The sequence below is a fragment of the Ranitomeya variabilis genome, chromosome 6, assembly GCF_051348905.1.
Source record: "Ranitomeya variabilis isolate aRanVar5 chromosome 6, aRanVar5.hap1, whole genome shotgun sequence".
In the NCBI taxonomy this organism is placed as follows: domain Eukaryota; kingdom Metazoa; phylum Chordata; class Amphibia; order Anura; family Dendrobatidae; genus Ranitomeya; species Ranitomeya variabilis.
This window is the reverse complement of record NC_135237.1, coordinates 134,987,461-135,002,679: the sequence shown is the minus strand read 5'-3', so window position 1 is coordinate 135,002,679 and position 15,219 is coordinate 134,987,461. Positions and strand designations below refer to the sequence as shown.

Below are 15,219 nucleotides of genomic sequence, written 5' to 3'. Positions count from 1 at the left end.
CTCTGAGTCTCTGCTCTGGGGTTGTCACGGTGGCTAGACCCGGTCCGTGACCCTGCTGAGGGGCGCACAATGAAAGGTGGTGGAATGGTGCTGATGTTATGGTGCGGTGTAGTGCCGGTCGCAGTCAATAACGAGGACACCAGGTTGCAGTCTCTTTACCTCTTTACTGAAGGCTTCTGAGTCCTCAATCCGGAATACGGTTAACAGGGCTGCGCAAGTCCGGCCGGTCCGATGGCACCTCCAGAGTTCCCTTTGCAGGTGGAAATCTGTGCCTACCTTCCTGTGCTTGTGTTGTGGTCCTCCCCTGCTGTGCTTACGGGATAGTACCCCACAACTGTTGTGTCTGTTTCTTGTGTTCCCTCACAACTCGATCTGATGTTCTCCCTCTACGTCCCCCTGATCTTACGGTTAGGATGCACCCATATGACGGGGAGGATCGGAGCTCATCCGGGACTCCAGCGTCGCCCCACTCCTGTTGTTACCCCCCTGTGTCTTCCTGGGTCTGGGTGAGACAGCCCGCCTGTAACTGACTGTCCTGCCGTAGGTTTGAAGTTTGGCTTGGAGCTCTATACTTCCTCGGCGTTCCGGCCACCGGTTATGCGCCTCAATAGGATGTTGCCTCGTCTTACAGCACGACTCCTACTGGTATTCTCCTTGTTGCGTTGATCTCGTTTCTCACTCAGCACAATAAACCTCGCTTCTTGTCCTTTCTTGGGATACCGCCGCTATATCGTGCAGGCGCGGTCCCGTAACGTTCTCTCTGGTTGCTAGGCCTCTGTCAGGATCCCACCCCTGACAGGGACCTCTCTGAATCTTCCCCCACAACACCCTCTGCCACAAGGTGTTGCCTGGTTCCAACCCAGTCAGCTTTCTTCCTAACTTCCTGCCTAACCCCCAGTTTTACCAGATTGTGAGGAGTGGCCTACTAAATAGAACCCTTAGCTCCCCCTGGAGGCCAGACTGTGAAATGTATTGGTGTCTGTGATACCTGGTCAGATGAACTCCTTCAGTGCCATCAGACGTACCATAGCCCCCCTTAGCGGCGGAGCAACAGTACTGCAACGACCAGGACTCTGGGGCGCTGCATATGTCATCACTAGTCCTTGTCATCACTGGGTCTATGTCATACCTTAGTCTATCACTAGGTTTATATCATTAGTAGGTATGTGCCATCACTGAGTCTGTGTCAGCACTGGATTTGTGTCCCCATTGGATCTCTGTCGTCACAGTTTCTTTATCATCACTGGGTCTTTGTCACTATTTGTTTGATGCCTTTACTGGATCGTTGCCATTACTTCATCTTTGTCACTAACTAAGACCCAGTGTTAGTTTGGAAATACTAATATGTAATACCCACTTTGAGCTTTATTGATTCAGACAACATTTCAATCTAATATACTGTTAACAAAAATGGTACAATATAATTTGCCTGTCAGTTTTCACTTTCTCATGCAGGTATTCACCAGATTAATAAATATACAAACCAAAGAGTACAGCAGTACACTGTACCTGTCAAGGTATAAGCAAACATTTTAGAAATTAATATTAAATGGAATTACGTAGACTACAGTTTTAAAATTTAGATACTTAGCATATAAGTTGGCCAATATGTGTGCATCCATAGGGCATGATAAAGCATAACTTTCTTGATGGGAACCTATTTTTTATTTATCAGACATACTGAATCTCTCCCAGGCCAAAAGCTTACAAATTTAAAGGACAGATGGATTCATCATTAATATGATCAGCCTTATGGCTTGCTCCCACTTGCAATTAAATCAGGTGAATGCAATACAATTAAAAATCGATTGCATTCGTACCAACCTAAACCTATGTTTGTGTTCTCAGTGGCATTTTTTTCCCTGCTCCGATCAGAAGGGAAAAGAAATGCAGTGTAGGGGTCGAGTTCCCGCCTCTGCACAGGTGGGAATCTCGAACCACCTCCGCTGCGGTCTCCCATTCTTCTCCAGCCGCAGTGGAGCCTGCTCAGCGGAGACGTCGGTCCCTGAGTCTGGCTCAGGCTGATACTGGGCGACTGGTTACTATTGTTCTTCCAGGCTCTGCCTTTGTAGCCAGTACTGGTCAGCGGCGAGCAGACGTCTCTGGGACTAAGTCCTGCTTTTCCCTTCTGAGCATGCCCAGGGTAAGACCTCTCATTGGAGGTTGGGGGTCACATGCTCAGATACTGCAGCAGCTCCCATTGGTCCTCTAGGAAGATCCTGAAGTTGCTGCAGCTATAAAAGGTTTGCATGGCCGCACGGCCATGCGCTAGTATCAAACCAATGTCTATGAGCTCAGCGCCAGTGTGGTCATGTCTGCATGCGGTTAGGGTTTGGCTTAAATAAGCCCCTAGAATACCGGCCCCTCCGGTGAGGAGTTTGTATGAGTGTATTCAGGGCCTTGGCTGAAATAAGCCGCTAGAATACCAGCACCTGTGGTGAGGAGTTGTTTGTCTGTTTTCTCTGACTGCATGACCACAGTTTGCTCTGGTTGGTAGCTGTGTATGTCTGTAAGGTTAACAGGGCACAGCATCTTGTTCCTAGCGACTCTGTGGAGTTAACAGAGTTCGCTTATACCACCATATAGCGCCGCCATTTGCCAGCAGCAGGTTCCTCTCTGCATGGTGGACCCCGGGTTGCGAACGCACCTAATAATACATATATATACACTCACCGGCCACTTTATTAGGTACACCATGCTAGTAACGGGTTGGACCCCTTTTGCCTTCAGAACTGCCTCAATTCTTCATGGCATAGATTCAACAAGGTGCTGGAAGCATTCCTCAGAGATTTTGGTCCATATTGACATGATGGCATCACACAGTTGCCGCAGATTTGTCGGCTGCACATCCCAAAGATGCTCCATACAAGGCAGGATGGATCCATGCTTTCATGTTGTTTACGCCAAATTCTGACCCTACCATCCGAATGTCGCAGCAGAAATCGAGACTCATCAGACCAAGCAACGTTTTTCCAATCTTCTACTGTCCAATTTCGATGAGCTTGTACAAATTGTAGCCTCAGTTTCCTGTTCTTAGCTGAAAGGAGTGGTACCCGGTGTGGTCTTCTGCTGCTGTAGCCCATCTGCCTCAAAGTTCGACGCACTGTGCGTTCAGAGATGCTCTTAGGCCTACCTTGGTTGTAACGGGTGGCGATTTGAGTCACTGTTGCCTTTCTATCAGCTCGAACCAGTCTGCCCATTCTCCTCTGACCTCTGGCATCAACAAGGCATTTCCGCCCACAGAACTGCCGCTCACTGGATTTTTTTTCTTTTTCGGACCATTCTCTGTAAACCCTAGAGATGGTTGTGCGTGAAAATCCCAGTAGATCAGCAGTTTCTGAAATACTCAGACCAGCCCTTCTGGCACCAACAACCATGCCACGTTCAAAGGCACTCAAATCACCTTTCTTCCCCATACTGATGCTCGGTTTGAACTGCAGGAGATTGTCTTGACCATGTCTACATGCCTAAATGCACTGAGTTGCCGCCATGTGATTGGCTGATTAGAAATTAAGTGTTAACAAGAAGTTGGACAGGTGTACCTAATAAAGTGGCCGGTGAGTGTATACTTGGTGCATTCCGCCAACCCTAACATAATACTAGCACCAGGGTCTGGCTAGTAAATGGTGGATAAACAGCAATCCTTGCGATACATCCAGCAGCTGGAGGGTAGGTTGGCAGCTCTCGAGTGCCCAACCTCAGCGGTGGATGTTACTGCGGTTGCTGCTCAGGCTGCTAGCGTGGCTGCAGAAACCTTGTCCACGGCCACCCCTGTTCCAACTCTATCTCGCCTCCCGCTGCCAGAAAAATTTTCTGGTGTTGTAAATCTTGTAGGGGTTTCGTGAGCCAGTGCTCTATACATCTCGAGCTCCTGGCGGCACGTTTCCCCACAGAGCAGGCAAAGGTGGGATTTATTATGTCTCTCCTGTCAGACAGGGTGTTGGAGTGGCCTACGCCGCTGTGGGAGCGTGGCGATCATGTGGTGCAGAGTGCTCTGCTGTTCTTGAGCACTCTGAAACAGGTCTTTTTAGGGCCTCGAGTCACCCATCATACGGCGCTCCAACTGTTGGCATTGACTCAGGGCCCGTCCTTGGTCAGCCATTTTGCTGTCCACTTCCACACCCTAGCATCTGAGCTGGAGTGGTTGGATACAGCCCTTATCCCTATATTTTGGAGGGGGCTGGCTGACCACTAAAAGGATGCTCTGGCCACAAGAGAGATTCCCGCCACACTGGAGGAGTTAATAGCTGTGTCTACCCGTATTGACCTCCGTTTTCATGAGTGGCGGTTAGAGCGGGCCCAGTGTAGGCAGAGGTTTTGGCTGGCTCCCACCTTCGCCAAACCTTTGGAATCTCTGGTCCTGGTCCCTGAGTCACATGAGGCCATGGAAGTGTCACGAGCGGGATCTAAGTCCCGGACCGCTCATGCACTTAAGGTCTGCCATGTTTGACAGCAGTCAGGATATCTTGCCACCAGATGTTCACAGCGGTCGAGGAAACATCAGCGTCTAGAGGTAGTAGGTGGAGGTACACTAGACACGGCGATGTTTGCCTTCAAATTGTCCTTTAAGGGGACAATTACAATAGGCTCATTCACTCAATCGGTGGAGCTCTGCGTGGATTCTGGGGCGGAGGGCAATTTTATGTCTTCTGCCTTCGCCCAACGTCACGCAATACCCCTGGTAATGCTAGCTCAACCAGTAACTGTACGAGTGGTGAATGAGTCGACACTGCCCTCACAGATTACACACCAGACCATCCCTTTCACTCTGTCCTTGTGGCCATCTCATCAGGAGATTATATCTCTGTTTATCATTCCTGAGGGAATTGAAGAGGTCCTGTTAGGGATGCCTTGGCTATGGTATCACTCTCCTCATATTGAGTGGTCCACAGGCAGAATTTTGGGATGGGGTGAATCTTGTGGGGGTAGATGTCAGAGGGAGAGCGTTCAGGTTGTTACAACTGAGGTACCCGCAGATCTATCCTCTCTGCCCAAGCAATATTGGCCCTATGCGGACGTGTTCTCCAAAAGGGCTGCGGAGACCCTTCCGCCTCACCGCTCCTATGACTGTCCTATTGACCTCTTGCCTGGTGCTGAGCCTCCCCGGGGTCGAGTCTATCCGTTGTCTCTCCCGGAGACGGAGGCAATGTCTCAGTACATCCAAGAAAATCTGGCAAGAGGATTCATTAGAAAGTCAGTGTCATCTGCAGGGGCTGGGTTCTTTTTCGTGCAGAAGAAGAACGGTGAACTACGTCCATGCATAGACTACAGGAGTCTTAACGCCATCACCGTTAAGAATAAATATCCTCTGCCCCTGATATCTGAGCTTTTTGATAGGCTTCAGGGAGCAAGGGTGTTTACTAAACTAGATCTGCGGGGTGCTTACAACCTGATTCGCATCTGTGAGGGGGACGAATGGAAGATGGCTTTTAACACCAGGGATGGGCACTATGAATATCTAGTGATGCCCTTTGGGCTCTGTAATGCCCCAGCCATTTGCCAAGACTTTGTAAATGATATCTTCCGGGATATGCTCTCCACCTCAGTCGTAGTCTATCTGGATGATATTCTCATCTACTCTCCAGATATTGACTCCCACCGGAGAGATGTTTGCAGAGTCTTCGACCTCTTACGAACTAACTCCCTCTACGCCAAGTTGGAGAAGTGTGTGTTTGAGCAGGAGTCCTTGCCATTCCTTGGTTATATCATCGCTGCCCAGGGTATGGCTATGGATCCTGCCAAACTACAGGCTGTGATGGACTGGCAGGAACTCCATTCTCTTAAAGCGGTGCAGCGCTTTATGGGGTTCATTATTATCGCCAGTTCATCCCTCATTTCTCAACTTTGGTAGCTCCCTTGGTAGCCCTCACCAAGAAGGGAGCAAATCCCAAATTGTGGTCTGAGGAGGTCTCCAAGGCCTTCACTGCTATTAAATCTCATTTTGCTAGCGCTCCCATCCTACATCGCCCCGATGTAGATAAGCCATTTATAATGGAGGTGGATGCTTCATCTGTTGGTGCTGGAGCAGTCCTCTTCCAAAAGGATGCTCAAGTTTGGAAGCATCCTTGCTTCTTCTTTTCCAAAACCTTCACACCAGCGGAGAGGAATTATTCCATCGGGGACAGGGAGTTGCTAGCAATGAATTTGGCCTTCTCAGAGTGGAGACATCTCTTGGAGGGGGCTCGCTTTCCCTTCCAAGTATTCACAGACCACAAGAATTTGGTTTATTTACAGACCGCCCAGTGGCTAAATTCTCGCCAGGCCAGATGGTCCCTGTTCTTCTCTCGGTTCCATTTCACCCTTCATTTTCTTTCCGGAAAGAAGAACATTCGTGCCGACGCTCTCTCTCACTCTGTTGTATCATCTGAGGAGGAGGAAGAGGAGCCTTGGCTTATTGTCCCTTCCGAGAGCCTGAGAACTGTGGCCCCGGGTTCGCTAGAGTCTGTGCCTCCGGGCAAGACTTTTGTACCATCCAGTTTGCGTCCAGAGGTTCTCTCTTGGGCTCACTCTTCTAGGGTGGGTGGACATTTTGGGACTAAAAGGACATCTGAACTACTGGCGAGGACATATTGGTGACCGCATATGGCCCGTGACATCACAGACTATGTTCGGGCATGTGTCTCCTGCGCCAAGAACAAGTCTCCTTGATGTCAACGGCCAGCTGGGTTGCTTCACCCCCTGACGGTGGCAGACAGGCCCTGGGAAATGGTTGGGATGGACTTTGTGGTGGGCTTACCCAAGTCTCGTAAGCCTTTTTTCCAAAATGGTGCACTTGGTGCCTCTGCCACGGCTACCTTCTGCACGGGCTCTGGCAGCGTTGTTTATCAAACACATATTTCGCCTACACGGTATGCCGGACAAAATTGTCAGTGACCGGGGTCCCCAGTTGTGTCTCGATTCTGGAGAGAGCTTTGTCGTCTACTCAGCATTGAGTTCAATCTCTCCTCAGCATATCATCCCGAGATGAATGGGTTGGTAGAGAGGGCCAACCAGACCCTGGTCACATATCTGCGACATTTTGTTTCTGCCAGGCAAGATGACTGGGCATCTTTGTTGGGCGGAGTTTGCGCTTAACAACGCTGTAGCCAAATCCACCGGTCAGACTCCTTTCCTCCTTAATTACGGCCAGCATCTGCGGGTCCCTGTGCCTATGCCTGTGTCTTCCGCCGACTCCTGGTTGGCAGACTGGGCTGTGGAGGCAAGGGACATTTGGGACCACACTCAGGATGCCATCCGGGCCTCCAAGGAGAGAATAAGGTCCTCCGCCGATGCACATCGGCCCCCTGCTCCAACCTTTGCTCCTGGCGACTTAGTGTGGCTCTCCGCCTGTAGCATCAGGCTGCGAGTTGAGTCCACTAAGTTTGCACCTCGCTACTTGGGTCCCTTCAAGGTCCTCGAACAGGTTAACCCTGTGGTCTACCGTCTGGCTCTTCCTCCACGTCTAGGTCTTATCGACATCTTTCATGTGTCCCTCCTGAAGCCCGTGTACATGTCCTGGTTTTCCGAGTCATCTGCCAGGACATCAGGTTCGTCATCGGATGATTACGAGGTGAACGCTATTTTGGGGTGCAAGGTGGTACGTGGCAAAAAAATTTATTTGGTGGACTGGAAGGGTTATGGCCCAGAGGACAGGTCCTGGGAGCCTGCTGAGCACATTCGAGCTCCGCAGCTCATTGCTGCCTTCTAGCGTAGCGAGGCCCAAGGAGGGGGGCCTAGGAGGGGGGGTAATGTTAGGTGTCGAGTTCCCACCTCTGCACAGGGGGAATCTCGAACCACCTCCGATGCTCATCTCACATTCTTCTCCAGCTGCACTGGAGCCTGCTCAGTGGAGACATCAGTCCCAGCGTCTGGCTCAGGTTGATACTGGGTGACTGGTTACTACTGTTCTTCCAGGCTCTGCCTTTGTAGCCAGTACTGGTCAGCGGCGAGCAGATGTCTCTGGGACCTGCTTTTCCCCTTCTGAGCATGCCCAGGGTAAGACCTCTCATTGGAGGTCGGGGGTCACATGCTCATATACTGCAGCAGCTCCCATTGGTCCTCTAGGAAGGTCCTGAATTTGCTCAGGTACTGTAGCAGCTTCCATTCGTCCTCTAGGAAGGTCCTGAAGTTGCTGCAGCTATAAAAGGCCTGCCTGGCCGCATGGCCATGCGCTAGTATCAAACCAATGTCTATGAGCTCAGCGCCAGTGTGGTCATGTCTGGATGCGGTTAGGGTTTGGCTGAAATAAGCCCCTAGAATACCGGCACTTCTGGTGAGGAGTTTGTATGAGCGTATTCAGGGCCTTGGCTGAAATAAGCCGCTAGAATACCGGCACCTGCGGTGAGGAGTTGTTTGTCTGTTTTCTCTGACTGCATGACCACAGTTTGCTCTGGTTGGTAGCTGTGTACCTCTGTGAGGTTAACAGGGCACAGCATCTTGTTCCTAGCGACTCTGTGGAGTTAACAGAGTTCACTTATACCGTCATATAGCGCCGCCATTTGCCAGCAGCAGGTTCCTCTCCTGCACGGTGGACCCCGGGTTGCGAACGCACCTAATAATACATATATATATACTCGGCGCTTTCCGCCAACCCTAACATGCAGCCTGCTGCGATTGCATGCAAAATTCGGATCACATGCACTCATATAAGACTATTGTTGCGTGTGAAACATCGCAGTGCACTCAGGTAACACCCAAGTGCAGTGTGATTCCCATAGATGCTGGAAATGGAAGAGATGGAGAAATTAGTTGCTCAGTCTCCTCCATGTGAGAGGATCAGAATACAGAACACTGACACTCAGCTCACACTGGTGGCAGAACAGGAGCCGAGGTTCATTAGCATATCGCAATGGATGTGATACTAGCGTATCTCTGGCCTTAGACTGAAGGAAATAGTGCTCAGCCAGATATGGAGGCGATCATAAATGTATGCTACAAAAAAAATACAGATTCCTAGCAGAATGTAGCAAATGTGATCAGGTGTAAGCTGTATTATCTACAAACCAAAGCGTACAGCAGCACACTACTGGCCTGGGCGTAATGCAGTCATAGCAGTTTGCACCTGTTCATCTTTGGCTGAACATTCCTCCTATCATTCTAAAGCTGTTTTTAATTTAACTCAGATTTTGTAAGCTTTTAGGATAGGAATATCTGACAAAAAAGGTTAGAGTCCCATTGAAGAAAGGTACACTTTGTCATGACTGATGGGCTCCCAGAAAGTGGCCCGTTTGTATGCTGAGTACCTCAACTTTACAAGTATAGTCTATATAGCAGTAATGTTGTTTAAATTTCATATATTCAATGTTATATAAAATACAAGAGCGCAATAGGGTCTTATCCAAGAAATAAGAGAAATTAACAAGTAAATACCCTCTCCTTGCATGGTTGTGTGTGACACAACCACTGAAAAGACTAAAATCCAGATGCTGTAGCCTCCATATGAATGTGTCAAGAAAAGATCACCAGGGAAATGTGTGTGTTCTGCGCTTACTGGAGGGGTGACAGCCACAATCAGATATAATATGCTGGTTTATTGTCAATGCTTTCCAGAGTCATACTGACTCCTTCTTCAGGACAACCATACATAAGACAATAGTTGTCCTGAAGGAGTCAGTGTGACTCTGAAACACGTTGACAATAAACCAGCATATTATATCCGATTATGGATGTCATCCCTCCAGTAAGCGCACAACACTTCCATTTCCCAGGTAATATATTAAATGTTTGCATACAACTTGTGTACTCGGCGCCGCTGCACTCTTTGGTTCGTATTTAGTGCAGTCATAGCAGCTTGCACCTGTTGATATTTGCTGCATTCTGTTGGAGGTACTGGTCAGATTTTGTTTCTTTGTAGCTCTCCAGATTGCTTCTTCATTACATAGTTCTAAATACCAATACATTTTTTTTCCTTTGTAGGAATACAAGGAGTGGTAGAAGCCTATCAGAACTGCCTGCCCAAGCTACAGCTCTATGGGCCTACAAACATTGCCCCCATTATTCAAAAAGTGGCAAAGTCAGCTTCAGAGGAGACCCACACTATGGAAGCCATGGTAAGGGACGGAAACAATAATGCAAAGAGAGATTTATCAAAACTAGAGGGCAGCTGCTCCACTTTTCCTTTGCACCAGTTTTAATAAATCTCCCTAATAATACTCAGAATTAAAATATACGGTACCATATTTATTGATATATTACATACAGTACAGACCAAAAGTTTAGACACACTTTCTCATTTAAAGATTTTTCTGTTTTTTCATGACTATGAACATTGTACATTGATACTGAAGGCATCAAAACTATGAATTAACACATGTGGAATTATATACTTAACAAAAAAGTGTGAAACAACTGAAATTATGTCTTATATTCTAGGTTCTTCAAAGTAGCCACCTTTTGCTTTGATGACTGCTTTGCACACTCTTGGCATTCTCTTGATGAGCTACAAGAGGTAGACACCAGGAATAGTTTTCACTTCACAGGTGTGCCCTGTCAGGTTTAATAAGTGGGATTTCTTGCCTTATAAATGGGGTTGGGACCATCAGTTGTGTCATGCAGAAGTCTGGTGGATACACAGCTGATAGTCCTACTAAATAGACTGCTAGAATTTGTATTATGGCAAGAAAAAAGTAGGTAAGTATAGAAAAATGAGTGGCCATCATTAATTTAAGAAATTAAGGTCAGTCAGTCTGAAAAATTGGGCAAAACTTTGAAAATGTCCCCAAGTGCAGTGACAAAAACCATCAAGCGCTACAAAGAAACTGGCTCACATGAGGACCGCCCCAGGAAAGTTAGACCAAGAGTTACCTCTGCTTCTGAGGATAAGTTTATCCGAGTCACCAGCCTCAGAATTCGCAGGTCAACAGCAGTTCAGATTTGAAACCAGGTCAATGTCACACAGAGTTCTAGCAGCAGACACATCTCTACAGCAACTGTTAAGAGGAGACTTTGTGCAGCAGGCTTTCATGGTAAAATAGGTGCTAGGAAACCACAGCTAAGGACAGGCAACAAGCAGAAGAGACTTGTTTGGGCTAAAGAACACAAGGAATGGACATTAGACCAGTGGAAATCTGTGCTTTGATCTGATGAGTCCAAATTTGAGATCTTGGTTCCAACCACCATGTCTTTGTGCGACGCAGAAAAGGTGAACGGATGGACTCTACATGCCTCGTTCCCACCGTGAAGCATGGAGGAGGAGGTGTGATGGTGTGGGGGTGCTTTGCTGGTGACACTGTTGGGGATTTATTCAAAATTGAAGGCATACTGAACCAGCAAGGCTACCACAACATCTTGCAGCGGCATGCTATTCCATCTCGTTTGCATTTAGTTGGACCATCATTTATTTTTCAACAGGACAATGACCCCAAACACACCTCCAGGCTGTGTAAGGGCTATTTGACCAAGAAGGAGAGTGATGGGGTGCTATGCCAGATGACTTGGCCTCCACAGTCACCAGACCTGAACGCAATCGAGATGGTTTGGGGTGAGCTGGACCGCAGAGAAAAGGCAAAAGGGCCAACAAGTGCTAAGCATCTCTGGGAACTCCTTCAAGATTGTTGGAAGTCCATTACCGGTGACTACCTCTTGAAGCTCATCAAGAGAATGCCAAGAGTGTGCAAACCAGTCATCAAAGCAAAAGGTGGCTACTTTGAAGAACCTAGAATATAAGACATATTTTCAGTTATTTCACACTTTTTTGTTAAGTATATAATTTCACACATGTTAATTCAAAGTTTTGATGCCTTCAATGTGAATGTACAAATTTCATAGTCTTGAAAATACAGAAAAATCTTTAAATGAGAAGGTGTGTCTAAACTTTTGGTCTGTACTGTAGATATATATATATATATATATATATATATATATATATATATATATACAGTATATCTACAGTATATATATAATTGTCTAAGGGTTTTTCTGTCTGTCTGTCTGTCTGTCCTGGAAATCCCGAGTCTCTGATTGGTCGACCAATCAGCGACGGGCACAGCATGGCGACGATGATGTCATAAAGGTTGCCTCGACCAATCAGTGACGGGCACAGTCTTGTTATGACCCCAATGGCAGAGGGTCTTAAAAATACATACCAAGTCTGCAAACACAAAAAACCAGCTCATAGGGCAGTGGTAACTGGGCTGACCATATATCTAATCCTAGCACCACAAATAGCAGCAGCCGGGGAACGTGCCTACGTTGGTTCTAGACGTCTCGCGCCAGCCGGAGAACTAACTAACCCTAGAAGGGAAAAGATAGACCTTTCTTGCCTCCAGAGAAAAGACCCCAAAAGTTGGATACAAGCCCCCAACAAATAATAACGGTGAGGTAAGGAGAAAAGACAAACGTAAGAATGAACTAGATATTTAGCAAAGAGAGGCCCACTGACTAATAGCAGAATATAGTAAGATGACTTATACGGTCAGCAAAAACCCTATCAAAATTTCCACGCTGGATATTCAAGAACCCCCGAACCGTCTAACGGCCCGGGGGGAGAATACCAGCCCCCTAGAGCTTCCAGCAAAATCAGGAATCACATTTAGTACAAGCTGGACAAAAAATAATAGCAATGCAAATAACCAAAAAACAAGGAAGCAAAACTTAGCTTAATTTTGCAAGATCCAGGACCAGCAGACAGGAGCAAACAGAAAGGAACTGATTACAATGATGCCAGGCACAGGACTGAGAATACAGGAAGTTTATATAGCGACACCCCTGGACTAACGACCCAGGTGGGTGCCAAACTGAGGAAAGACAATCCCAGAGTCATATCACTAGTGACCACAAGAGGGAGCCAAAAAAGTCTAATTCACAACAGTACCCCCCCTTTAAGGAGGGGTCACCGAACCCTCACCAAGACCACCAGGGCGATCAGGATGAGCAGCGTGAAAGGCACGAACTAAATCGGCCGCATGCACATCAGAGGCAACCACCCAGGAATTATCCTCCTGACCATAGCCCTTCCACTTGACCAGATACTGAAGCCTCCGCCTGGAGAGACGAGAATCCAAGATCTTCTCCACCACGTACTCCAACTCGCCCTCAACCAACACCGGAGCAGGAGGCTCAACAGAAGGAACCACAGGTACAATGTACCGCCGCAACAAAGACCTATGGAACACGTTGTGAATGGCAAACGACACCGGAAGATCCAAGCGAAAGGACACAGGATTAAGGATTTCCAATATCTTGTAAGGACCGATGAAGCGAGGCTTAAATTTAGGAGAGGAGACCTTCGTAGGAACAAATCGAGAAGACAGCCATACCAAATCCCCAACACGAAGTCGGGGACCCACACCGCGGCGGCGGTTGGCAAAACGCTGAGCCTTCTCCTGTGACAACTTCAAGTTGTCCACCACATGATTCCAGATCTGCTGCAACCTATCCACCACGGAATCTACCCCAGGACAGTCAGAAGGCTCCACATGTCCCGAGGAAAAACGAGGATGGAAACCAGAGTTGCAAAAAAAAGGCGAAACCAAGGTAGCGGAACTAGCCCGATTATTAAGGGCAAACTCAGCCAACGGCAAGAAGGTCACCCAATCATCCTGATCTGCAGAAACAAAACACCTCAAATAAGCCTCCAGAGTCTGATTAGTTCGCTCCGTTTGTCCATTAGTTTGAGGATGAAAGGCAGACGAAAACGACAAATCAATGCCCATCTTAGCACAAAAGGATTGCCAGAACCTGGAAACAAACTGGGATCCTCTGTCAGACACGATATTCTCAGGAATGCCGTGTAAACGAACCACATTCTGAAAGAACAAGGGAACCAGATCGGAAGAGGAAGGCAGTTTAGGCAAAGATACCAAATGGACCATCTTGGAAAAGCGATCACATACCACCCAGATGACAGACATACCTTGAGACACCGGAAGATCTTAAATGAAATCCATGGAAATGTGTGTCCAAGGCCTCTTCGGGACAGGCAAGGGCAAGAGCAAGCCGCTGGCACGAGAACAGCAAGGCTTAGCCCGAGCACAAGTCCCACAGGACTGCACAAATGACCGCACATCCCGTGACAAGGAAGGCCACCAAAAGGACCTAGCCACCAGATCTCTGGTGCCAAAAATTCCCGGATGCCCTGCCAACACCGAGGAATGAACCTCGGAAATGACTCTGCTGGTCCACTTATCAGGAACAAACAGTCTGTCAGGTGGACAAGAGTCAGGTCTACCAGCCTGAAATCTCTGCAACACACGTCGCAAATCTGGAGAAATGGCTGACAAGATTACTCCCTCTTTAAGAATACCAACTGGTTCTGCGACTCCAGGAGAGTCAGGCACAAAGCTCCTTGAAAGAGCATCAGCCTTCACATTCTTTGAACCTGGTAAATACGAGACCACAAAGTCAAAACGGGAGAAAAACAATGACCAACGGGCCTGTCTAGGATTCAGGCGTTTAGCAGACTCGAGATACATCAGATTCTTGTGATCAGTCAAGACCACCACACGATGCTTAGCACCCTCGAGCCAATGACGCCACTCCTCAAATGCCCACTTCATGGCCAGCAACTCCCGATTGCCAACATCATAATTCCGCTCAGCAGGCGAAAACTTCCTAGAGAAGAAAGCACATGGTCTCATTACAGAGCAACCAGGGCCTCTCTGCGACAAAACGGCCCCTGCCCCAATCTCAGAAGCATCCACTTCAACCTGAAAGGGAAGTGAGACATCAGGCTGGCACAAAACAGGCGCTGAAGTAAACCGGCGCTTCAACTCTTGAAAAGCTTCCACAGCTGCAGGAGCCCAGTTAGCAACATCAGAACCTTTCTTGGTCATATCCGTCAAAGGTTTAACAACGCTAGAAAAATTAGCGATAAAACGACGGTAGAAGTTAGCAAAACCCAAGAACTTCTGAAGACTCTTAACTGACGTGGGTTGAGTCCAATCATGAATAGCTCGGACCTTGACTGGGTCCATCTCCACCGCAGAAGGGAAAAAAATAAAACCCAAAAAGGGAACCTTCTGTACTCCAAACAGACACTTTGAGCCCTTAACAAACAAAGCATTCTCACGCAAAACCTGAAACACCATCCTGACCTGCTCTACATGCGAGTCCCAATCATCAGAAAAAAACAGAATATCATCCAGATAAACAATCATAAATTTATCCAGATACTTCCGGAAAATATCATGCATAAAGGACTGAAACACTGAAGGAGCATTAGAGAGCCCGAAAGGCATCACCAAGTACTCAAAATGACCTTCGGGCGTATTAAATGCAGTTTTCCATTCATCTCCAGCCCTT

At 47.8% G+C, this 15,219-nt stretch overlaps 1 protein-coding gene across 1 annotated transcript in view; it reads left to right on the top strand.

Annotated features, from left to right (window-relative positions):
* Positions 1-15,219, top strand: part of CPNE4 (copine 4) — an 828,774-nt gene that overhangs the window by 773,761 nt on the left and 39,794 nt on the right. The window contains exon 14 of the mRNA XM_077269031.1: positions 9,895-10,028. Coding sequence (XP_077125146.1) covers positions 9,895-10,028 — 134 coding nt within the window. The remainder of the gene's footprint in view (positions 1-9,894; positions 10,029-15,219) is intronic.